The 27,393-nt window shown below is 41.9% G+C and overlaps 1 protein-coding gene across 1 annotated transcript in view; it reads left to right on the top strand.

Annotated features, from left to right (window-relative positions):
* Positions 1-27,393, top strand: part of LOC122816485 (mitochondrial Rho GTPase 2-like) — a gene marked incomplete in the record, with an annotated part of 1,688,264 nt that overhangs the window by 302,700 nt on the left and 1,358,171 nt on the right. The window contains 1 exon segment of the mRNA XM_044089310.1: positions 22,753-22,806. Coding sequence (XP_043945245.1) covers positions 22,753-22,806 — 54 coding nt within the window.

Here is a 27,393-nt window from a genome sequence, read left to right as displayed (position 1 = left end):
AATTTATACTGTCATTACAAGACTAAGTTAGGAAAGTGAACACAGCGTCCATAAATGCACACAAGTGAGACTGCATTCAATCTATACAAGCTCAAAAGCACTCATGATGGAGGACATTAAATATCCACAGCTACACAGCAATGTTGCCACCTTAAGTATGATCTACACACACTGCCTAGAACAGAAGCATTTGTCAGCAGCATGGCTGACTGACAATAAATACTGGGGAATTAACTGAATGTTTTATTTCCTATATTTTATGATTGAGAAAAAATCATAACGAAAGCATGCAATATTTTTTTAATATTGAAAATTCTTCTACTGCCATCATTCCTACTCCACTAAATACATATCAGAAGGACAATACAGGCAAAAGACCTTTGTCAATATAGCCAAAGACAGAGTTACCTTTTTAACTGGAAAATAACTGAAAATTCCAAATGAGAGGATGAGCCTGGGTTGAGGGCACAAAGTTTGGCCTCAGGACCTTATAACAGACCACACAAGAGCTCTGCTTCAGCCTGTGTGTGTATGCCTGCTACTAAAAGTACTGGTCAACTTGATTTTTAAATTTATTAGTAACCCAGGTCACCCTACCATGTTCCACGTCAGACTATTTTGGTCTTCACTTATCGTGAAGGACCTTTTTTATTGTTCCCTACCTGTCCCGTAAGAAATCTGGCATCCCTGGTGGGACCCCAAGGACAGATGGCAAGCACATGAGATGCTTGCACTGATCTAGGTAAACTAAGGATATCAGGACAGGCAGAAAAACTTAGACTATATATATATATTTTCTGCCTGTCCTGATATATATATATATATATATATATATATATAAAAAGGAAAAGTACAAAATAAGCAATTTCATTGATGACCCCCACAAATTTTCTTTTTAGAAAATTGGGAAATAAAGCAAAAGTAGTAGAAACACCATCAAAAAAGAAGAAATAGACACATTTTGGAGGAATATCTATGAAGACCCTGTGGAACCTAACAAAGATGAATGAATAGAAGAAGTAAAAGAAACAGTAAGGAGTTCAAATGTACAGGATATGAAATGGGATGAAGTAACAGCCAGAAAAATTGAAACAAAATTATGAAAACTCCTTGTTGGAAGACTCCAGGCTCAGATGCAGTACCTAACTTCTGGGTAAAAACATTATAATCTTTACACAAAGATTTAACTCCGAGTAAGAACTACTTATATGCGCATCCTGAACAGATACCAAGCTGGCTAACAACAGGAAAAATTATACTCCTCCTTAACAGTGAACCTTCAAGTTATTGTAAAAACAATAGACCAGTATCTTCCATACTGATGATGTATAAACTGTATACTGGAATTGATGCAGAGTTTATAGTCATTTAGAAGAAAACTCAGTCATGGCAATAGAATAAAACAGTAACAAACAAAAGTAATGTGGAATAAAGGATCATTTGTTAAGTAAAGTTATAATGGAGAATTGTAAAAAGTGGAAAAATCTAAGTCTGGCATGGATAGATTAAAAAAAAAACATTTCATAACATTCCACATTCATGGATAAAGGAGTATTTACAGATGTACAAGATATACCCTACTTTGATCAGTTACATTACAGTGACCATAAAACAGTGGCAAATCACTTTACAGCTAAGCCATGATTCTTCTTCTTCTTCTTCTTCTTTCAGCTTTTCCCGGTTAGGGGTTGCCACAGCAGATCATGATTGGCAGTGGAGTTTTATGGTGCCAAGGTGCCAGCCTGGCACCCAACCTTCCACAGAAGGCACGCATACATACACACTCACACCTAGGGCCAATTTGGAGTGTCCAATCCACCTACAACATGTCTTTGGGATGTGGGAGGAAAGCAGAGTACCTGGAGGAAACCCACGCGACCACAGGGAGGATATGCAGACTCTGCACAGAAGGCACCCCAGCCGAGAATCGAAGCAGAGAACCTCTTGCTGTGAGGCGGCAATGCTAACCGCTGCACCACCGCGGCCACCCCAGCAGCTAAGCCATGATAAATGACAGAATATTATCCCAGGGATAAGCACTCAAAGGGGGATATTCCAGGGTGACTGTTACTGCTGCTCTTTTGTCTGGCCCTTAACCCATTAAGCTGTCTCCTTAACAGATTACGTCATGGTTACAGTTCATCTCCCAGAAAACAACAAAGTGTAATGACTTCTCATCTTCGTTTTTGTGGATGATTTAAAACTATGCATTTCATCAGATGAGCTGAAAGCATAACTGCAAATGGTCAGAACTTTCTCAGATAATATAAAAATGTCATTGGGTCTTGATAAATATGCAGAAGCAACATTTAAAGCAGGAAAGCTGCAGCACCAAGAAAATATCAGTTTGGGACAGGAATGTAATATAAGGGAACTTGAGTAGGAGAGAGTGTAAATGTTTGGGAGTTGATGACGGATTGACAGTGCAACTAAAATTAATACTGAAAACAACCCCGACATCTAGGAACAAATTCCAAGCTATAAACCAATTTGCATTTCCTGTTCTAACTTAGTTTTGGGGTGACTGCCCCCAAAAGGTGTTAGGTCATTTGGACAGAACAAGAAAAATGCTTTATGCCTGTCAAATAATACATAAAAATCAGTGTATGCCAAAATTATATATTCCTCATTCCAATATTCCTCATTCTGAAGGGAGGTATGGGCCTCCTCAAAATTTATTACATGTATAGATTTGCAGTGGTAGGATTTCACCAGATCCAGGCATAGTGAAAGTTTTAAAACCTGATGAGAACAAATGCAAGAACACTTCCCTGCTTAGTTAAGCAGAAGTGTATCGGAGTCAAGTGGGAATGGAAATCAAACCAAAAGTAGACAAAAATCAGGCAGCAGTTGAATGTGCCAAAAAACAAAGGAAAGGACATAAGGAGAGGGATCATATGAGATGGCAAGAAATGTAGAAAAGGCATAAATATAGTTGCAAGTACAGAAAACTCCTGGAACAACCTCATGTAGATCAGGATCTGATCCAGGGAATGGTTAAGGAGATGTGAATTTAAAAGAAAAATGAAAGGTTAATGTTGGTGGCCCAGGATAGTAGACAATATAAACATTGGTTTACAAAGTCCATTGAACATGTGGGAGAAACAGACAGGTTATGTAAAACAGAACTGCAAACAGTTGCACCTGTTGCTGCCAGGTGTGATACACTAATGGCAGAGGGCCTGTATACCGAAAGGCATAATAATGTGGCAAGACTTTCCTTGGGCATTGTGCAAACAGTACAATATTGAAGTAGCTGAGAAGCATTGTAAGCGTGAGCCGCAACGCATTGCAGAGAATGATGAAGTTTTTATCACATGGGATCACCCATTACCAACAGTTCAAAGAACAGATGTGAGGAAAAAGAGATATAGTAGTCCATGAAAAGAAGACAAAAGTAGCAGTGATCATTGAAATTGCTACACCCAAAGTCATAAAATACTAGGATTTGCAGGCAGAAATGAGAGCAGTGTGGAAGAAGGATACCCAGATAGTTTCAATAGTAGGAGCAATGGGTCTTATAAAAAGAATTTACAGTTTTATTTAGATATGCTACCAATACATGTAACTGTACGAATTGCAGAAGGAGTCAGTTCTCTGGGTACATTGTGGGTGCTGCGAGGAGCACTTTCGTTTAACATCAAAGATTGAAAATACTAATTTCATAAACTGTAGTAATACATTGACTTAGAAATAGGGTTCATTCTCAGCATGGTATTAGAATCCCAAAAGACTTGGAGAAATTAACCTCTCTACCTAGATGCGTGTCTAAGGTTTTCCTCACAGACTTTGGTCACTACGAGGGAATACCTCAATATTTTTGTCTCTCGTGACATCTATGTTTCTCATGATACTCCTAAACGAGATTCCAAATGAGAAAGATAAAGTGGTATCTGAAGTCTGTTTGGTCCCAGCACCAGCATCCTTTGTCTTTTAAGTCCTAGTGCTGGGGTTTGTCAGAAGAGCAATCACTCAGTGGAGATGACAAATATCCATAAATCTGTCTCCCCCCTTCTCCATCCCTGTTCTGAGGTTGTCCGTCACCACTAACACCCAGACTTTGCTAGTGGAACAGTTTCAGGAGGGGTAAAAATACAGGGTGTGTGGGACCCCAAGGACCGATGCAAGCACATAAATATAAAAAAAGATGCTTGCCCTGAGCAGGGTACTCAGTTCTCTGAATCTTCTGTGGTCTCCAAAACCTCTTCAAATTGTTACAAGCAGTGCAACAGCCATGTGTTGTATCAACAAGCAAGAGGGAACCAGATCCCCCTTTGCAGACTAGCCATGTTGACTTAGGATGTAGTTTCATTGCACCATATCACTCTGTAGGCATCCTGCATTGCATCATAACAAAGTCTTATGGGCAGACCCTCACGATGGAAATTAGATCAGAGGGTTTACCAAGATTTCCGCATTTGTTGGGGCTCCCTCAAGTAGACCTGTTTGACCCTGAATAATCAGCTGATGAAATTCTGCTCCTGAACTGCATGCAAAAAGCCCTGAAAGACAAATGCCTTCTTTTTTTTCCTTGGACAGGAATATTCTTATATGCTTTTCCACTGGTGTCTAGGTACTTTTGAAGATTCTGAAGGAATCCCTTATGATAATTCTGGCGATTCCCTTCTGGCCCAGGCAGCAGTGATTCTCCCTTCGTTTAGAAGTGTTCAGGGGCAATTACCAAAAGCTTTCTCACACAATGGATCTATTCACACAAGATCAGGTGTTTGATGCACCTCAACCCTAGTCAAAGATCAGAGGTGTTTGATACACCTCGACCGTAGTCCACTTCAGTTGACTGCCTGGATGATAGGGTCTTAATTCCCTTTAGGCACTTGTTTACTGAGGGTGTGCAACAGTTACTAATACAGGCAAGAAAGCTTGGCACTAGCAAATCCTATTTAAGCAAAATGACCAGGCATAATTGTTTCAAAGGATCCATTTGTCATCAGCAGCATGACCAGCACCCATTCAGGGCTAGTCGTTCTCTGGTTTTGTAATATCTGTGCAAGTTACGGTTCTGTTGCCTTTCTTACGCCTCTGTCAAGGTTAATTTATCATCCATTTCAGAATATCTGCCCATGGGTTTTCCTTTTTCATTGCATTCTCATCTTTGTTTTTGAAAGGGGTTTTTGCATAAGAGGCCTCCAGGAAAACTAGGGTATCTCCGTAGGATCTTGTTTTTGTTAGAGAAACTAACAGTTGCTCCATTTGAACCAGCTAACATGGCTGACTTGTTTGTAGTAAGGATAACAGTTTTACGGATTGCTGTTACCTCTGCAAGAAGGGTATCTGAGTTGCAAACTCTTATAGTGAGTTAACCCTATCTCATTTTCCACAGAGGCAGGGTTTCTTTGAGAACTAATCCTTTATGCCAAAAGTGATATCTGCATTTATATGAATCCAAAATATTCATCTCCCCATTTTCTTTCCTGAACCTAAAAATGAGGGAGAAAGGATATTGCATACCTTGGATGTCCACAGACCACTCTGGTACTTTCTTGACATAACAAACGTTTCAGATCTCTGGACCAGTTGTTCATTTTTTTTTCATGATTAGAGGAAGAGACCAGCTGTGTCAAAGTAGACTATTTTTGAATGGTTGTCTCAGGCTGTTATCATTTGTTCTACTCACCACATCAAAACTATTCCAGGCAGGGTGAAGGCCTAGTGTGCCAGGTTCTTGGCTTCATCTGTGGCTTTTTAGAAAGGGTGGACTCCAGCAGTATTCTAGAAGCAGCAACTCAGTCCTCTGTACCTACTTTTACAAAGCATTGCAAGCTTGATTCTTTCTTTACGTCTAGATCAGGCTTTGCTAGGAGTATTCTCTAGGGACTTCTGGACCCTTCTCCATCCACCCCCAATTGTACTAATCTAGGGTAGTCTATTCATGTAGCAAAGGCTACTACAACAGTGATAGGTATGCTGAGCTCTGTTTCTTTGTGGCTATGTCTTTAGGCAAGATATTCTGCCATGTCAACAAACAAGTCCATCAGGTGTGGTTGGGGTAACGTGGATGCAGCTTCTAAGGTGGCAACTATGGTGTGAATGATCAAAAGATGTACCAAACCAAGTTTACAAGCCCCTACCAGGGGAATGACAAATGTTCCCTTGGATAAGGTGCTACTGTATAGGAACCCTATTTATTAAGCCTTCAAAAATATGAGGAAAGGAAAGAAGGCTATGCATTCAGTGAAGCAACTTTTTCACATTCCTGTACCTAGGTATGGCTGGCTTTACCATTATAAATCGGGGCCCTGTTACAGCAAGCAAATAAAAGGTAAGTAAGCCAAGGTTAAGAAGCACAGGTGTAAAAAGAGATGTTAGGGAGACCAGAAGTCTCTAGCCCCCAGGGCTTTGTAACCCCTAAGGAGCAGCCATGTGGCTACATTAAACACCCCACCCCAGCTTTGTCCCTTACTCATTTCTGTCCTTCACCAATAATAAGAAAGGTAATCCAGTGCATAAGAAACTGGGAGAACATCACAAAAACAAATTGATGCTGCAGATAATATTTTGGTGTTGCAAACTGCAGTTCCTATGAAAAACAAATATTTTTATGTATTTTACCCCTACCAAAGAACCTTTGCACCCCCCCCCCCCACACACACACACACCGACTGTACAAAAACTTCTACAACTGCAGGTGGTTAGTTCATAAGAAAACAAAACAAGAGCAAAGGTTTCTACTTAAGATTCTTTTGAGTGCTTAGAAAGGAAGACCAAAGGAATGCCATCCGAAAGTTGGGAAGGCAAAATACTCACCTCAGTGCATCAGAATTCAAAATGCTGACATTTTAAGCCCTCTTACCTCTCCTATTCCCTCAAGCCTTAATGGCTACCCTTGTCTCGAGTGCGGCCATTTTTACATACCTATACACAGGGATCACCCGTGTTTTCTTAGATTTGAAGTGGGGGGGCTCCCATTATCAGTAAACCTGTTTGTCTCCTAGATTGGCTACTGCAACCCCTGTTTAAATAAATAAATAAATGAATAGGTGCCTGACTCCAGTAATTTTCGGATGTGTTCCTCTTTCATTCACTGACCTAGGAGGAGATGGGGAGGGCTCTGCATTTCATCATGGACTGCATTCTGAAAATGGGGCTTTCCTCAACATTTCTTAGTCCAGTCTCATATATTCCAGGAAAATTATGTTTACTTGGATCTTAATGTACTCCAAAAACCATGCAGCGTGTATCCCCTCAGACAAGGCGCAGTCCAGTGCTCAGTGTTTCTAGCTGATTATTTTACAAATGGTGGTCACAGCAAGGTAATTTTTAAAGGTGCTGTGATATTAGTTTCCACAATTCTAATGTTTTCTTCGTGTTTCACTGTTACAGTCATTACATTTGGGTTATCTGCTTGCAGTAGCCCTCAGTCGGCCTGATTAACAAAGTCTTGGGTCCTGCATCAGATGCTGTCCCTTCTTCCATGATGTCAGGTCATCAGGGGTATAAAACATGCAGCAGACGCCATTACATCAGTCTTTCTTGCCATGCGGTGCCCGAAGCAGAAGCAGTTTGCAAGTGACGGTCGGCCGACTCCTGAAATCTTCATTTTCGAGTTTCAGAACCGAAGTCTTTAAAGCTAAGTACCCCATTGGGGAAACTTTTTCTTGCTCCTTACTGATGTCAGTAAAAGTTAATAATTGCATTACTTGTGGAAAGCAAATACCTCTCAAAGATTTTCATTCGTACTATATTCCTTGCCTGGGCCCTGACCACGATGTACCTTGCTGTCGGTTTTGTGCTTTATTTAATCAGCACACTATCCGTCGTCTGTATATTTTTACCTCTAAATATTTTGGTTCTCTGTTTAATTATCCAGAAATGTCGGTTAGCCATCTGACTACCGGGATTCCGAAAAAACACAAAGATAAAGACAGAGACAGAGCCTAGGTCCAAAGCTGCCGATGGTGCTTCTTCTAAGCCAGTCGCCAGTACTCAGTGAGGCATTTTCGCAGCCCCTGATACCCGCTACTTCTGATTCACAGGCCGCTACTGAGACCCATTCGGAGTCCGGTATGCCTCGAGATGCTTCAACTGTGGAACCTGTGAATGTCTGTACCTTGGATGGGTCCGGAGCCGCTGTGCAGGCACTGGCTTCTGAGGGTGTATTCAGGCCTGCGGACTTGCGTATTAAACCGATGCCTCCGTCTTCATTTAGGCCTAAATCTCGAACCATGCCTAAGAAACCGACACCCAGGCCGCATGCTCAGGCCTCTATGCCTGAAACAAAAATGATAAGAATGGCTGAAGATCTTATAACTTTAATCAGGGGAAGCCAACCTCCCCCTTCTAAGAGACCTAGGACTGAAGTTGTTTATGAATCATCTGACCAGGATTCTGATTTTTGTGATGATCTGGATTTGCCCTTATCTACTTATGAGGATTCTGATGCAGAGGACTCCATTCCCTCTGCTTCCCCAACAGAGGATTTTTCTTTTGGTGAAACCTCTTAGAATAGCAAGCGTAGATCCCCTGGACTCGAGCCGTGAATCAGAAGCAAACTCGCCTGTTGCTTTTTGTCACACAACTTTATTCGATAACTGCCAGCACCACAAAGTACATCTAGTAAGAATGGTTGAGCGCTTTCATCTGCATTTACCAGATTTCTTCAGAACCATTTACCCTAACATGTCACTTCCTTTATATACACAAATTTTTGGCTCCAAAAAGTTAATTACATAATTGGTTAAAAACAAAATTGTTAATTAAAAACTAAATCACTCAATTGACATTTGTTGAGAATAAAAATGCAATAAAAAGTCACAAAAATATGTATATTAACCACTGTCATAAAATGTACTATATACTAGTACCAGTATATAGTATTAGTATACCTGAGGAAAATCCAGTAAGGCATCCGAACATACATTGCTTTGAAGGGTTTAAAGTATACAACTATACACAAGTTCAGGTTACTACGGAAATTACTACATTGTTTAGCAAGGGGATGAAATTCATACCCACAGTTAAATTTGATATTTTTGATGCCATAAAAGAGGTGAAATTATTCTGTAGAAGACTTAATCTTGCTATACAGTTCAATCAAGGCCAGAATAAGGGAAAAGGAAACACTAATTGTAACAAGTTAACTAAGAAAAGCACGTACATTCCTGTATCTAACGCACAGATAGCTTTATACGAGAAAATGGTTTGTAAAGATTTACACATTTTACACAGGAATATAAAGAATAACAAGTTAGATTCCACAGCTAATAAGGACAATTTACTAACTGAAGAAAGGAAATGTTTAGAGAATCTCATTATGAATGATGAGATAAGAATAATGAAGCCAGATAAAGGTGGTGGGATTGTGATTTTTGAAAATAAAGAATATCTAAGGGAAATACAGGAGATCCTAAATGAATCTGGTAACTACGAACAAGTGTCGTTGAACCAAATAATTACAGGATATAGAAGGATAGATTTTGCTGTAGAGGAGTATTTATTAGATAGAAGAATAACCAATGAAGTATATGAATTTTTCAAAAATGATTTTCCATTATTATCTAAAATTATAGGAATACCTAAATTACATAAAAATCTGGAACATCCACCTTTTAGACCTATAATATCTGGCTCCAAATCGAAAACATTTAAGTTAGGGGTAGCCATTGACCACTGGATGAAACATATATATACAAAAGTTAACCACATAGTAAAAGATTCATGGGATTTTTTGAGCAAACTAACGGATGAAGTTTGGCAGGAGAATTTGATTTTCCTCACAGTTGATGTGAAAGATTTATTTTCCAGTATACCGGCAGATATTGGTCTTGAATATTTTTGTAATAGCATGACCAAGTATTCAGGTTGTAGTTGGGACAGGATCAATCTCATCATGGATATGATGGGGCTGGTCCTAGACCACAACTACATCTTCCACTCGGTCAACACTATAAACAAACTCAGTGTTGCAATGGGGGCTTCTTGTGCCCCCATTTTTGCTAATTTGGTTATGCTCGAGTGGGAGAACAAGTACATCTTCCCAAGTGAATATTACCAATACATCGGATTATACACTAGGTTCCTGGACGACATGTTTATTTTATGGAAAGGTCCAGAAGAGAAGATACAAGAGTTCTTAGAGTACCTTAATAACACCACGGAATTCCTCAAATTTACCTACCAGTATGACAAAGTGGGAATAGCATATCTGGACACTTGGATTAGTACTACAGGACAAGGGTTTGAGTCTAGAATATACAGAAAACCCACGTTTTCAAATGACTACATACATTATAGCAGTTGTCATCCTGGCCACATCTTTCGTAATGTAGTTACAGGCCAATGCATAAGGATAGCCAGAATGTCATCGACTAAGGAGATTATGCAAAGTGAATTAGATACTCTTTTTAAGTTATTTTTAGATAGAGGTTACCCTAAACATATGTTGACCAACATTACGTCTTATGTTAAGAAAGAATGGGGTAGTAAATATGTACCACTACTGGGTACAGGCAGTATGGTGAGTACTAAAGTCCAAATAGACCGAGATAATAGAGTATGCATCATCAGGTTTAACCCCTATACCAACATTATGATAGAAATTTTAAAGAAACATTGGGACATAATCACTAGTAATGTACCTATTGGAAACATACTAGGTACGAAACCCTCTATAGTATATAAAACAGGTTTGAATTTAAAAAGAATAATAGAGACTAAGAAAAAGGCCTACACAGGAAACAGTAGGAAGGGCACTACGAGTTGTGGTGCATGTAGTCAGTGTAAATATATTAACACAAAATGTAGGATGAGACTTAAGAATATTGTGAAATCTGTAGTATACCCTAAGAAGGGTAATTGCAATACACAGCGTATTGTGTATATTGCTGAGTTTGAGAAATGCGACGATACTATATAGGAAAGACTGAGAGGAAATTCAAAACTCAGTATACGAGCACCTGTATAGTATTAGGAAAGGAGATACTAAGAACGCTCTAAGTAGACACATTATAGAAAAGGGAAGTGAACATAGTTTTAAATTTGCTATTATAGACCAGGTAGAGGTAAATGACAGAGGAGGAAATTGGAAAATATATTTAGCTTGGTTAGAAAGTAAGTGGCAGATATGTTTAGATGCCACATCCCCCCCGGGTATAAATGACCATATAAGTATCAAGCCTTTTTTGGCGTTAGAGTAAGGAAATTTCATCAGCCGAGTACAATTTATATATATATTTTATACATTAACACACAATATATATTTTTACTTATTTATATATATTTACTATGAATTTATAAATTCAAAATTTTAGCATAGGGTAGATAGTATAAGGGACCCAATAATGAAATGTATCATGCACTGTATAAAAGCACTTTAGTACTAGTATATAGTACATTTTATGACAGTGGTTAATATACATATTTTTGTGACTTTTTATTGCATTTTTATTCTCAACAAATGTCAATTGAGTGATTTAGTTTTTAATTAACAATTTTGTTTTTAACCAATTATGTAATTAACTTTTTGGCGCCAAAAATTTGTGTATATAAAGGAAGTGACATGTTAGGGTAAATGGTTCTGAAGAAATCTGGTAAATGCAGATGAAAGCGCTCAACCATTCTTACTAGATGTACTTTGTGGTGCTGGCAGTTATCGAATAAAGTTGTGTGACAAAAAGCAACAGGCGAGTTTGCTTCTGATTCACGGCTCGAGTCCAGGGGATCTACGCTTGCTATTCTAAGAGTTATTGTTGTTTTGTTCCACTTTGGTTACTTTTGGTGAAACCTTACATACTCTAAGGGAGCATTTCCACTGGGAAAGACAGGATTTTTCTGATTCAAAAAAGAGGCTTAGGGATTTCTTACTCCTGCCTCAGCATAGGCCTTTAGCTATACCTTCCGTAGTAGACATTGTTGATGATGCCTTTTCGGAATCTACTTTGGCCCCTGATTCTTTGCCTCCTGCTCCCAGAAAACCTGACTGATATTACAGGGTTCCTGATTCACGCAAGTTTCTTTTTAAAACTCCTATTGCGGATCCAGAGACTATTTCACAGGGACCCAAGGGTATTAATGCTACTACTGCTCAAAATCCTAACCCTTCGATAGAGACTCCATGGTGCCGGATAGATCGGGTAAGAAGGTTTACACTTCTGCAACCTTGGCCATTAGGGCTTTAAACTGCCAGTTTCATATGTTAAAGTATCAACAACATGTTATTGGGTTGCTTAAACAGAAAATTATGTTGATTCCGGACTGTGCTGAAAATAGATTTACAGGATTTAATGCATTCTGCTGAACAGGTTGGTAAACATACTTTGCAATGTGGATTTGATTCATTAGAGGCCTCTTGCAGGGCTGCTGTTACTGGGTCTGTGCTCAGAAGGCATGCTTGGCTTAAGGAGCAATCTTTGCCTGATCATGTTAAAGCTAAACTGTTGGATGCTCCCTTAAATCAGGACAGCCTGTTTGGCAACAAAGCTGTGGAAGTTCTTAAAAAGATGGAAGATAAAGCTAAATCTATGCAAACTGTTAAAGATTTCTTACAAGTTCAGCCTCCTAGATTTAGTAGGCATTGGCCCTCTAAGAATTGGTCCTTTTCAGTCCCTTCCAGGTCTACTCAAGCCAAACCCAGACACAGCAGAAACCCCAGATTTCAGTCCCAGGGGACATGCAAGACTAAGCAGTTGGGGGATTTCCGCAGCAAAATCTGGGAGTAGTAAGACTCCCCCCTATGGAAAACTGTCTCAATGACTTGTTTTTAAAACTTCCAAATACTTCCCAACTGAATGCTCCTTTAGGCAGAAAGATTAGTCTGCAGGCCAAAAACTGGGAACTCATTACTCAGGACAAATGGGTTTTAAATATAGTCTCCCAAGGATACAGATTTCACTTCCACACTTTACCAACACCAAGCGGGTGGCCAGATATACCCCCAAATCAGTGGGCAGAGGCCCACAATCAAGTTTTCTCGCTCTCTTAAGCATGGGGGCTATTCATTCGGTACCAGAAGAAGAAAAAGGACAAGGTTTCTATTCAAGACATTTCCTGGTACCCAGAAAAGGCAATACATGGCGTCCTATCCTGGACCTTTCTACTCTTAAACACTTTTCTGCTGATTCCAAAATTCAAAATGCGACTCTTCACCAGCTGCTTCCTATGCTAGGCAACGATACATGGTAGGTAACACTAGATTTAAAAGAAGCATACCTGCACTTCCCTATCAGGGAGTCTTGCAGAAGATACCTACACTTCAAAGCAGGCTACATGCATTATCAGTTCTCTGCACTGCCCTTTGGCTTAACTACTGCACCCAGGGTATTCACAAAGTGCCTAGCTCCAGTCATTGCATTTTACAGGCAAAGAAATATTCAAATATACCCATACCTGGACGATTGTGTAATTCAGGCAGAAAGCTAGGACATACTTTTGAATCATCTGACCTTTGTTCAAAGGGTGCTGACTTGTCTGGGGTACACCATAAATGAAAAGAAATTGCACCTGGTACCCTGTCAACAAATTATATTCCTGGGAGCAAGCTTGAATACAACTTCCCAGATGGCTTTCCTCATGCCAGAGAAACGGATTCATTTGACAACCTACTTTAAACAAGTGGTCACAAAAACTCAGCTATCTGCAAGACAAATACTGCAAATCTTGGAGCTCATGGCCTCCTGCATTCTTCTAATTCCATATGCAAGGCTGCATATGAGGAAACTACAATGGTATCTCAAAAGCTTATGGTGTCAACATTCACAGGATCTAGAAGCAATGATTTCTATCATACCTAGCCTACGCCTAGAGTTCCTTTGGTGGGCAGAGGCCTGCCACCAAAACAGGGGACTAGCATTCACACTACCCCCTGCCGCCCAAACCTTAACAACAGACGCATTAGACTATGCATTGGGAGCTCATCTGGCAGGGAAGTGCATTCAGGGCAAATGCACCTGCACATAAATCAAAAGGAAATGTTAGCTGTACAGAATGCGCTGACAGCCTTCAAGGACCACATTCTTCCAGGACAACTAATGGTAAAGACTAACAACACCACTGTCATGTGGTACATAAACAAGCAGGGAGGTACACATTCTTGCCCCCCCTGCAGACTAGCCATGGCATTGTGGAACACAGCCTTGAGCTACCAAGTGAATCTAAAAGTTCAGTTCCTGCCAGGAAAACTAAATACACTGTCAGACAGACTAAGCAGAAACCTCATGGACCCATATGTGTGGAAACTGGAGCCAAGGATTTTCAACATGTTGACAAGCAAGTGGGGGGAGCCCAGATATAGACCTGTTTGCCTCCCCCCAGAACCATCAATTGGACAAATTTTGCACAAGGATTCCCCACAAGCTAGCTTGGAAAGTGGATGCTCTATCCTTCAGCTGGTAAAAACTATCAGTTTATGCCTTTCCTCCTCTGCTCTCCAAGGTACTACTAAAGATTAAACAGGATAAGCCAAGGATAATTTTAATTGCACCAGACTGGCTACGCCAACACTGGTACCCCCTCTTGCGCAGTGTGTCACGCTTGGCCCCTCTTGCGCAGTGTGTCACGCTTGGCCCCATGGCATCTGTCTCGGACTCCTTCCCTGTTGTCTCAGCAGGAGAACAAGATTCTGCACCCTCAGCTGCAAATCCTGAACCTAGCAGCCTGGCTAATTACCTAATCTCTCCTTTACCATCCCTCAGTAAATCAGTAATGGATATCATTTTATAGGCAAGGAGGCCTAGTACTAGAAAATCTAATGCTGCAAAATGGAAAAGATTTTGTGCCTGGAATCAGTCTCAAGGGATGAGAGCAGCAGTGCCCAATTTACCTCAGATTCTACAATACTTGACTGAGATGCTTCATAAGGGCTTGTCCTTTTCCTCCATCAAAATTCATGCCTCAGCCATTTCAGCTCATTACAGCACAGTGCCTCCCCTCTTCTCTCACCCACTGCTCAAGCGGTCCCTCTTCTCTCACCCACTGCTCAAGCAGTTTCTCAGAGGGGCCACAAATTTAAGGCCACCCAGGAGAGCTCCAACTCCAGCCTGGGACCTTAACTGTCTTTGAGAAATTCACTCTTCCTCCTTTTGAGCCAGCTGCTACTGCAGATTTAAAATTCCTTTCCTGGAAAATAGCTTTCCTTTTGGCAATCACTTCAGCAAGAAGGGTATCTGAATTACAGGCCCTTATGGTAGTGGAGCCTTTCGTCATCCTTCACGCGGACAGGGTGTCCCTCAGAACCAATCCCTCCTTTATGCCCAAGGTGGTATCCAGTGTGGCTCTTAATCAGTCCATTCATTTGCTTACCTTCTTTCCTAACCCACAGAACAAAGGGGAACAGATACTGCACTCCTTAGATGTGCACAGACAAATTAGATTTTACTTGGACAGGACTAAACCTCAAAGGAAATCTGAACATCTGCTGGTGGCATTTGCTGCTGGGACAGAGGGGAAAGCTATTTCAAAGCAAACCATTTCAAAATGGATAGGCCACAGCATTCATTTCTGCCATAAGCACCATGGAAAACCTATCCCACAGGGAATCGGACCCCATTCAACCAGGGCTGCATCTACCTCCACAGCCTTTCTCAGGGGCGTTCCTACCAGAGACATCCTAGAAGCTGCTACCTGGAGTTCTGTGTATACTTTCACCAAGAATTATCATTTGCCAATTTTCTCTAAATCCAGAGCTGGCTTTGCCACTGCAGTCTTGCAGGGTCTTATAGCTGGTCCTAATTCTGTTTAAATTCCTCCTCCCAACCTTCGCTTTGGGAATCTACCCAAATGTAATGACTGCAACAGTGAAACATGAAGAACATAGTACAGTTGTGTACACTTACAGTAAATGTAGATGTTAGAGTGTATTCACTGTTGCATTTCTGGTTACCCTCCCTCCAGCCCCATTTCTTCTTTTGGCTATACCTCTACTCTTCCTTACTATGCTCAAAAAGCTTTTTGGTGTATTTGCTTTTTTGTTGGAGATATATCCCTGTAATTATAGATTTAATTGCTTCCCATTAGGGGGGCACCTGACATCTGGGGCAAGAAAAACTGATGCAATGGCGTCGGCTGCATGTTTTACACCCCTGACGTCATGGAAGAAGGGACAGCATCCGATGCAGGACCCAAGACTTTGTTAATCAGGCCGACTGAGGGCTACTGCAAGCAGATAACCAAAATGTAATGACTGCAACAGTGAATACACTTGAACATCCACATTTATGGTAAGTGTACACAACCGTACTTTCCTCTCCTAGCCAGACAGCAAGTTAAGAAGAGACTCCAGTTTCATACCTCTCAACCTCTAAGAGCAAGAAATCTGGACAAAGTGACAATCTAAATCTCATGCCAGTTGAACTAATTGGTAGGCTAGCTAAGCAGGTGAGCTGTGGATCACCCTTTAGTGGTTATTACACAGGTATAATTTTTCCAAGATTTTCATGGGTGGTGTGCCCAAGAAAATCTGCTTGTCTGTGAGCAACAAACATCACAGGAAGTTCTTATCCGTAGTACCACATAAAGAAGCTTGAGCATTAGATGCTACCTTCTTCAGATGGACAACTGTGTTTCTGTATGTATTCCTTCTGATCCCCCTTATCCCAAAATGATCGGACAGTAAGGGAGATGGGACCAAGAATGCTCTTTATAGCACACCTTTGGCCGCTACAGCATTGGTTCTTCTTTCTTATTCAGATGTCCAAGGTACTGTCTCTGAAAATGGAGCTCTTAATTCAAGACAATGGGGGCCTGATGCACCCTATCCTAAAGACACTTCAGCTCACTGCTTGTATGATTTACTTGTCTTGTCCTTCTGGAACAAGTTTTGTTAGGATGTGCTGACTATACTTGAGGTTAGGAAGCCAACCACAAAGCAATCCTGCTTAATCAAGTTGAAGAGGCTTTTTCCTGTTTACTAGGTAGGATCAGGATCTTGGCACATTACCTGTGTCCATGATTTTGTAATAGTCAAGTATAGTGTTCAGTTCAGGCCTGGTATATGCCTCTATGACAGCATATCCCTCAGATGTCCTTCCACATCACTGTTGCAGTATTCATTACCTGTGAGATGTCCTGCCAAGGATAGCCCAATGTCTGTCCAGTATACCAAAACCTTTATTACCTAGGAGGATCTTACAGCAGATGTATGCTTCCCACACTTAAATTAGGGCATAAAGGCATTATACAAATGCTCCCCAAACCAGAACCTCATTGCTGCCAGTCTGAATGCCATTGTCATACATCAGTTTGTATACCCTTCACTTTGCTGGCTATACCAAACCTACGCCTTCAAGATAAGTTCCCTATTGGGGTTTTTTCTTTTTATTCTATTTTTCTATTTTTCAGTGAGTTCATGTCATCCAAGAAAGGGAATTGTGGGAGACAGATCCCCCATAAGAACCACCACGGTAGGTGCCTGTTTTGCTTAGGTGCATCTCATGACCACACTCTGTGTTCCATCCGGAAGACGTTTGCACCAAACACCTTGCATAGCTATTTTTCTTTCCTTTCCATTTATTTGGAAAACCAACATCTCAAGTTGTTTGCCCAAGGTACCATAGTGGAATCTACTCGCCCAGAGGTACAGCTGCCACTCAAGAAGGCGACCAAGAAATCTAGGCCTGAGCCTGCTGCTGTCCAGCCTCCACTGGATGTCTATCTTGAGGTGGATGAGAACCCATAGGACTGTCGGGTATTGCCATCGTTTTCTTCTGCCTTGACCTTCTCTCAGGCTGGCAAGGAACTGACTTCTCACATGTCCTCAAAGGCCTTGCAAACATCTGCTACAAATGTTGAGTGGGAACCATGGCTGATGATCCCTGAAGGGTCTAAAGTTGTTCCGTGGATCCTTTTTGTTGAAGAAGTGCCAGGTACCCTGATTGAAGCCAGGCAGGGGTTCAAGCCAACATACTCTGTCAAGGTGGATGGCCCTTTAAAGAAATGGCAGAAGTCTAACCATGCAGTGTCAGGTGCCAGATATCCACAGAGAGAATGGCAGGACTTCACAAATGGTTTGTTCAGTGCCTTGACGGCTTTAAAACCTTCTCAGGGAGTTTTGTTTCCTGCACCCCCTTGGTCAACTATCCCCAAAAGGACAGAGACCCTGAGGCCTTTCAGGATTCTGACACCATAGCCTACTTGTCTCAGTTGCCTTCACCTTTAAACTGTAGGTTGGAGTAGGAGGAATTTGTTCGTCCAGACTCTCCTTTGGAGACTCATTTCTGCATATGATAGAAAATTTTAAATGGGATTGCTCCCTGGTGTTAAGTGTCCAGAAAGGGTATTATATGAGTTGTTGCAAATGGACTCTCCTTAACCTATACCTTCTTTGGCAACAGACTCCCAACCTCCACCACTTAAGAAGCCTTGACAGGTTCTGTAAGGTGCCAGATGCTTACAGATTCTTATATGAATGCCCTTCATCTGATCAAGTAATGATTTCTGTGTCTAATGATAAGCCCTCTAGACATTTGCCTGCTTCTAAGCTCCTTCCCACTGATAAGGACATTAGAGATATGGAGAGGATTGGGAAGAAAGTTTACACTTCTGCTACTTTAGCCTTTAGGGGTGTAAATTACCAGACCCACATGACCAGGTATATTTTAACGGGTCTACTTTATGCACTCGAAACATGAAAAACCCGAATCCGAATAGCGTGACACACAAAGAGCGAACCACGAATACGTTGAACGTACTAAAGCGCAAAATTTAAAACCTCGAACCGTCATAGTCTGCCAACCCACCACCCGCAACACACTACCTACCCAAACACAATAAAAAAGCACATATACTAACCAAAACCCTACTTCTAACCGTAAATTAAAGCACCAAAACCCTACTGCTAACCCTACACTAAACCCCACATAGACAACTATCTAAGCACTATCCTTAACCCCTCCCTAACCCTAAGGTCCGCAACTTACGTTCACTTCCCCTACGGAGCTATACCCAAACAAACTAACTATTCTGCACACACACACTTAACAGAACCCTACACTAAACCTTACATACATTACCTACACATAACCTTACATATACTACCTACCTATGCACTTACCTTAACCTCTCCCTAACCCTAAGGCTATACCGCAGATGGGCCAACTATGCAGATTCGATTTTTCCACTTTCGCGGTTTCATTCATTCGATGTATTTGCAGTTCACTCTTTACGTGTCGCTCTATTCGGATTCGGGTTTTTCAGCTTTCGAGCGCGTAAAGTAGACCCATTTTAACGCTTCTTTCCCAGATTGGGAAGATTGTATCTGATGTGCTTGACTCAGAGGGTAAGGCTTCAGCTCTGTCTTTGTTGGGTTCCACTTCTCAAGTTGACAGTCATGCTAGAAAATGCAGCTATGATGCAGCTGATGCCTCCTTAACACCTTGGAAATAGCCATTAATCTGCAGGTGATCTACAGACAGGCTACATATTTTCAGAGTGCAGTCTTGAGCCAGATTCTCTGAGTAGGTTCAGGACACAGCCTCACGAATGGATGCTTCACAGAGATGTGTTTCTGAACATAGTTTGTGGGATATTCCTTGTGTAGATCTCTCTGCCTCCCATCTGAAGAGACAACTTCTCTTCTGTTCCAGAGTCCCAGCCAGGTCCTTTAGCTTGAAAAGCTGATGCCACGTATTTCTCTTCGATGGGAATATTCCTGTGTGCCCTTCCTTCCCATCCTCCTCTTCCCAAGGTACTTCGCAAAACTGAAAAGTGCTTTCCAAAAATCTTATTGGTGATTCCCTTAAGGCACTGTCTTCTCCCTTATTCCATCTGGCCAGGGACAGAGCTTCTCACACAGGATGGAAAATCTCTTCCTCATCCTCATGTGTCCACTCTTCAGCTGACACTTAGGGTGATATGGTTTTGATTCTTTCCAACACCAATTTTCTGAAGACATGCTTAGGGTCCTGCAGGAGGCCAGGAAACCCAATACTAGGAAGTCATAGATGTCCAAGTGGAAGAGATTTTCTGTTTGGTGTCTCAAACATCACCAGGGTCCCTTTTCATTGGGAGTCTCCTTGGTTCCCTCCTACTTGCATGTGAACTGCTACATGCTGTCTTGCCATATCTTCAGTGAAAGCTCATTGTCAGCAATTTCTGCCAGTTTGCCACTGACTCCTCCTCTGGCCTCTAGATTTGAGGTCAAGCAATTTCTAAAAGGCATCCTTCATATCAGACCCCCAAGAAAGCCCTTTTCTCCTTCATGGGATCTTAATTTTGTCCTTGAAAAACTGATGTGAGCTCTTTTTGATCATACTGCTTTCTTGCAGTATTGCACCTGGAAGACTGTTTTATTGGTTGCATTAACCTCTGCCAGAAGGGTGTCTGAACTCCAGGCCTGGATGGTGGTCTCTCAATTTTTTGGGGTTTTTTTTCATAGATTCAGGTTCTCTCTCCATATGAATCCTTTGCTTATGCTCAAGGTGATTAATGAGCTGTTCCTTAATCTATCCAGTTTCCTCCCTTTTCCCATTGTCTGCCATTAAGAAGGTTTTTCATTCCTTGGACATGCATAGACAGCTCATATATTATTTAGATGTAACAAAAGCTTAGTAAATATGATCACATTTTTGTTTCTTTTCATATCAGGACATTGGGTTTGCCAGTTTCTAAGCAAACCATCTCCTCCTGGATTTCCAGGCCATTTCTTTTTGTTATTGCTTTCATGGTAAACAGTTGCCAGCTTCTGTTATGGCTCATTCTAGTAGGGAAGTTGCTTTTATGGGGGCTTTCTTCAAGGGTTTAGATACCCAGTTCCATCCTTGAAGCTGCTACTTGGTCTTCACTTCACACATACACTAAACATTACAAAATGGATGTCATTTCTACAGCTTGGCCAGGATTTGCCAAGGCAGTCTTTCATGGGGTTTGTGGATGGCTCCTCTTTGCCTTCCTCCTCCTCCCTACCTTCACATTAGGTTTTGTACTTTCTCAGAGGTACTGAGTACTGTAGCTGTGATATGGAAGAACCTAGTAAAGTTATGTAAAATTGTACCCTAACGGTAGATGTTCTCCTTTTCATTGTTGCAATATTCTCTCCCTCCTGCCTACCCCATGTTCCTTTTTCTTCTTTTCCATGGATGTATGTTCTCCTTTCCACTGGGAGTCCTGGTTCTACTGGGGTACATTTCTGGTTTGGGGGGGGGGTGGTGGTTTGTACATCACCATTACCCTACAATTGAGCACAGATCATACGTATGATGTAAAGTGTTCCTAGCTAATACAGGGGTATATTATTGGATGCTGGGCTATCCTTGTCAGGAGATCCCAGAGGTAATGAATACTGCAACAGTGAAAAGGACATTTGTTGTTATGGTAAGATTTTACGCAACTGTACTTTTTCAGTCTTAATACTGTTGACCCCCAACAAGCATCTCTGCTGATTGTTAAGCATTTCTGAAGGGAGTATGTCATCTGAGACCACAAAGAAAAGTCACTGTTCCTCCAGCTAAGCCTGTTTTGAACTTGTTACGTCAGCCCCCTCAAATTTCTAATGTGGCAAAACAGCTTCTTGTAAACTTAGAGGATTTCAGAATAATAGGTGTATATGTGCAGAGGACCCTTTTTAGCCTTCCATAAGGATAGGGTCAGTCTTAGAACTGCCTCACATTTCTACCAAGAGTTGTGGCTACTTTATCCCTCAGCCAGACTCTGTGTCTCTTGCCTTCTTTCTTGGTCCACAGAAAGCAGGATAAAAAACATCCTCATTCCTCAGATTAGTGCATTCAGCTTGAGTTACTACCTAGATAAAACTAAGAACTGTAGAGCCTTAGATCTTTTATTTGTCTTTTTTGCATCTAGGAAGGTAGAGAAGAAAAAAAAAGTTTCCAAGCAGACAGTCCCTAAGGGGCTGGCACATTGCATTTTATTCTGTTACTCTTACCTGGAAAGAAGTTGGAGGGTACCACAATAACTCAAAGCAGTCACTGTGGGCCTGTATGTATGCGTGTGTGTGTGTGTGGGGATGGGGGGGGGGGTGAACTGCACAAGATATTGTAGAGGTAGCCAAATAGTCTTCAGTCCCATACGTTTTCAAGCATTATAGACTACACAGGGCTAAGGCTGGGTTTGCAACACCATTCTACAGAGTTTTTTTGCACCCATTCTTACTGACCTGTCCACCTTCCCAACCTCCTAAGCTCAGTGAATCATCCCAGTAGTAAGGTCTACTACAACAGTGATCTGTGCAGGTAACAGCTGTGTGAAAAACTTGCCCTAGATATTTGAGTTGGTTATTGTTGAAGTGTTGTTTGCCCTCCACCATGTCCTCCTGTCTTCTTGGGCATCCTGGGCTAGGGTAGGGTACCCTGTCCCAGTGCATTTACTCCTTCCCTTTTTTTCCTTTTTGAGAACTGGCCTATTCAGGTCTTCATAGCCTTGTGGAAACCTGTATATCAAAAGGTCTTTGATCCAGGAAATTTAGAACCGTGTGTATGACTTAGCAAGAAGGACTTCCTGCAGTCCTTCTGGACAGGAAAGCTCTAAAGTGGCACAGAGAAATGTCAACTTTATACAGAAAATGCTCCTAAAGGACATACATCTGCATAGAAGAAGGGTGCTGGTCTCTGGACAACGTAGTCAGACATCAAGCCTTCTGTGGCTGAAGTCCGGTAGTAAGAACTATTGCAACAGTGATCTACTCTAACATTTACTGGTATGGTGAGCTCTTGCACAATTTAACTGTCTTCTGTCATATTTTTCAGAGTATCACTTCTTAAAATATTATACCTAATAAACGTAATTTTGTGAATACTTTTAACTCCTTTGGAAAACTAATTTTTCTGTATTACTTTTCTTACATTTTTACAGTCAAATGTAGTCTGCTTGGTGTATGACGTCACTAAAGAAGACACTGTTGATAAGGTATAGTAGTAATGTATATATAATTTCTTTTAAAGTAGTAGTATACACCTGTGTTTGAGATCGATGAGTTTTATGTAAAAGAAGCCAGACATGAATTGTTCTTTGTTTATAGCTTTGTGGGTCATTTAGCTTTTAAGACGCTGAGATATTATTTGTTCTTTGTAGTTTTTAATTCCCCCATGTTCATCGTGTTACACTGCTGCAGTCATTATACTTGGGTTATCCTGCCATCAGGCGGCTCCCCAGTCGGCCTGAGTTACAAAGTCCTTGTCTGGCATCGGTTGCTGTCGCCTCTTCCCTGACATCAGTGCGACAGGGGTATATAAGATGCAGCCAACGCCATTTTCTTAAGTCTTTCTTGCCACGCGGTGCCCGAAGCAGAAGCAGTTCGCAAGTGCCGGTTGGCTGACTCCTGAGATTTTCATTCCGAATCCAGAACCGAAGTCTTCTAAAAAAGCTAAGTACCCCATTGGGGAAACTTTTTCTTGCCTCAGACCGATGTCAGTAAAAGTTAATAACTGTATTTCTTGTGGGAAGCAAATACCTCATAAGGATTTCCACTCCTATTGTATTCCATGCCTAGGCCCAGACCACAATGTCACTGGTTGTCTGTTTTGTGCTAGGTTTAACAAGCGCACTATTAAACGTTGGTTTGATTTTGCCTGACATTATTTTGGCAGAAATTTCAATTACACCATGCCGTCGGAACTTCCGACGACCGGAATACATAAAAAGCACAAGGACAGCCCAAAACTGACGACGAGGCCTCTTCTAGGCCAGTCGCCGGTTCTCCAGTTTTCAGCGAGGCGCCTACGCAGCCCCTGACGACCGCTTATACAGAACCACAGACCGCCTCCGACTCCCACGTGGAGCTGGCTGGGCCTTCGGACGCACTAGGTATTCAGATTACCGAACCTAGCCCTACAGAGGGAACCGAAGTAGCTGAGCAATCCACAGCTACGGAGGGTGTTTTCAGACCTACCCAGTTAACCATTAAACCCTCTGTTAAGTCTAAGCCCCCCTGTAAAAGCAAAGAAACAGACACAGCACTCTCCAGGACAGGCTTCCATGCCTAAGAAACAAATGCTAAAAATGGCCGAAGACCTAATCACCCTGATCAGGGGGTCCCATCCCCCTCCTGATAAAAGGCCCAGACAAGATGCAGACTATGAATCTTCTGACCAGGTGTCCATTTCCTCACACTCATCCTCAGACCTAGGATATTCCTTACCCCCGTATGAGGATTCTGATGCTGAGGAATCTATTCCATCAGCCTCTCTGCCTGAGGACTTCTCTTTTGGTGAGACCTTACATACCATGAGGGAACATTTCCACTGGGAAGGCCAGGATTACTCAGAATCCAAGAAAAGGCTCAGAGACTTCCTTTTATTGCCTCAACACAGACCCCTTGCTATCCCGCTAATATTAGAGATTGTGGATGATGTGTACACTGAATCCAGCTTAAAACCTGACTCCTTACCCCCAGCCCCAGTTAAACCGGATAGATATTACAGAGTCCCTGACTCTCACAAATTTCTGTACAAAAGCCCTGTTGCTGACCCTGAAACTATTTCTCAGGGACCCAAAGGGGTTAAGGCCTCATCAGCTAAAAACCGTGTTCCCTCTGACAGGGATTCCAGAGCATTAGACAGATGGGGAAAGAAATTATATACGTCTGCAACTTTAGCAATGAGAGCCTTGAATTGCCAGTTTCACATGCTAAAATATCAGCAATTTTTAATGTCTCAGTTGAAACAAAAGATACTTCCAGATTCAGATCCTCCTAATTTTAAAGAAGTGCAGGATTTATTGCATGCAGCTGAACAAGTGGGAAAACATTCTTTGCAATGTGGGTTTGATTCCTTAGAGGCCTCCTGTAGAGCAGCAGTTACAGGCTCTGTCATTAGAAGGCATGCTTGGTTAAAAGAACATACGTTACCAGATCATGTTAAGGCCAAATTATTAGATGCACCATTGCAGCGGGATGTGTTTGGAGTTAAGGCAGAGGAGGTATTAAAAAAGATGGAGGATAAGGCAAAATCTATGCAAACAGTGAAAGATTTCTTACAGGTTCAGCCTCCTCGTATTAGCAGAAATTGGCCAACAAAGAATTGGTCCTTTCCAGTCATAGACAGACCTCAAAGGGGCAGATATAGACGTCCAAGAGGTAGATGTCAGGCACAAGGCCCAGGCGTCGACAATGGGGTAGAACAGGCCAGAAAGAAGGGGAAGACAGGCTCCAACCTTATAAAAAGCAGCCTCAATGACTTTCCACTACAGCTGCCAAACAGCTCTCTCTTGCAAGCCCCCTTAGGAGGAAAACTGGCACTTTTCTATCACAATAGGCATTGCATCACCAAAGACAAATGGGTTCTCAACATTATATCTCAAGGTTACAGGTTCCACTTTCACACTCTGCCAAGGTTAAAAGGAATTCCAAATCTGCCACCAAATCAATGGGCAGAGGCTCAAAAACAAATTACAGCACTCATGGACATGAGAGCTATTCAAAAGGTACCACCACAAGAGCAAGGACAAGGATTTTACTCAAGACTCTTTCTGGTTCCCAGAAAGGACAAAGCCTGGAGACCCATTCTGGACCTTTCTTCTCTGAACACTTACCTGGATGTTCCGAAATTCAAAACGTTGACACTACAGCAGCTTCTTCCCATGCTGGGCAAGAAAACTTGGCTCGTGACTTTGGACCTCAAAGAGGCATACTAGTATGTCCCTATCAGACAAAACTGCAGAAGATACCTCAGATTTCTAGCTGGTTCAATGCACTATCAATTCTCTGCACTGCCCTTTGGCTTATCTACTGTGCCCAGGGTCTTCACAAAGCGCCTGGCACCAGAAATTGCATTTTGCAGGCAAAAAGGAATTCAAATTTATCCATACCTGGATGACTGCCTGATTCAAGCAGAGAGCAAGGACATTCTTCTAAAGCGTCTGGCGTACGTAAAAAAGTTAAGTTGCCTGGGGTACACAGTAAACGAAAAGAAAGCAAAACTAGTGCCCTCACAACAGATAATATTCCTGGGTGCCAACTTGAACACAACGGTCCAGATGGCTTATCTCACGCCAGACAAGCAAGGAGAACTGACTCAATACTTTCATTTAATGGCAACAAAGACCCAACTCCCTGCAAGAAAAATTCTGCAGGCCTTGGGCTACATGGTATCTTGCATACTACTAATTCCATATGCCAGACTGCATATGAGGAAACTACAGTGGTACGTAAAGAGTGTATGGTCTCAACACTGTCAAAGTTTGGAAACAGTTATACCACTAATTCCTTGCCTTCAGCAGGAGTTTCAATGGTGGGCTCAAGCTTGTCACCTCAACAAGGGCAGCCTTTTACTCAACCCACAGCCAGGCAGACACTGACAGCAGATGCATTGGATTATGCCTGGGGAGCACACATGGCAGGAAAATGTGTTCAGGTGGCCCATAGAGCAAAGACATCTCCACATCAATCAAAAAGAGATGCTAGCTGTATAAACTGCAACTATATCTTTCAAGGACCTGCTGTATCCAGGACAGTTACTACTAAAGACAGACAACACCACAGTTATGTGGTACATAAACAAGCAAGGGGGCACACATTCCTACCCCCTCTGCAGACAAGCCATGACCTTGTGAAACACAGCTTTAAACTACCAAGTTCATCTGCAAGCACAATTCCTGCCAGGAGAGAAAAACACACTGGCAGACGACCTAAGCAGAAACATCATGGATCCCCACGAATGGGAATTGAGCCCACAAATATTCAGAATGATAACACAAAAATGGTGGAGACCGGACATAGATCTGTTTGCATCCCCAATGAACTGCCAATTACAGAAATTCTGCAGAAGGAGCTACCATCCACAAGCATGGAAAGTGGATGCCCTCTCATTCAGCTGGAAAAAACTACAAGCATACGCTTTCCCTCCTTTACCTCTCCTTCCAAAGGTACTCATAAATGCCAGGCAGGAAGAGCCAAAGATGATCCTGATTGCACCAGACTGGCCATGCCAGCACTGGTACCCAATCTTAAAGAACTTAGCACAAGAACCACCCTGAATTTTGCCACAAATCCCTCAGTTGTTGACACAGCACAACAATCAGATACTTCACAGCCAGCTAAAGACCTTAAATTTAGCTGCATGGAAAATTCCTTAGCCAGGCAAGCATTGCCTCTCTCTCCAAAGCTGTTATGGATGTCATTCTGGAGGCCAGAAGGCCTAGCACCAGGAAAGCCTACTCGGATAAATGGAAGAGATTTTGTGCCTGGATCCAAGCGCACAGTCTTGACCCTCTTGTCCCAAACATTCCTCAGATACTTCAATACTTAACTGAGATGCTGGACAAGGGCCTCTCTTTCTCATCCATCAAGATCCACGCCTCAGCCATTTCTGCTCATTACAACACGGATCCACCAATTTTTTCTAATCCTTTGTTCAAACAGTACCTCAGAGAGGCTAAAAACATGAGACCACTCCGTAGAGCACCTACACCAACTTGGGACCTCAACTTTGTTTTGGAAAAATTAACTTTACCTCCATTTGAGCCAGCTAACACAGCAGAATTAAAATACATCTCTTG

This window comes from Protopterus annectens, chromosome 12.part0 (assembly GCF_019279795.1).
Source record: "Protopterus annectens isolate FY-2018-M chromosome 12.part0, PAN1.0, whole genome shotgun sequence".
In the NCBI taxonomy this organism is placed as follows: Eukaryota; Metazoa; Chordata; order Ceratodontiformes; family Protopteridae; genus Protopterus; species Protopterus annectens.
This window is presented reverse-complemented; position numbering and strand designations above follow the sequence as displayed.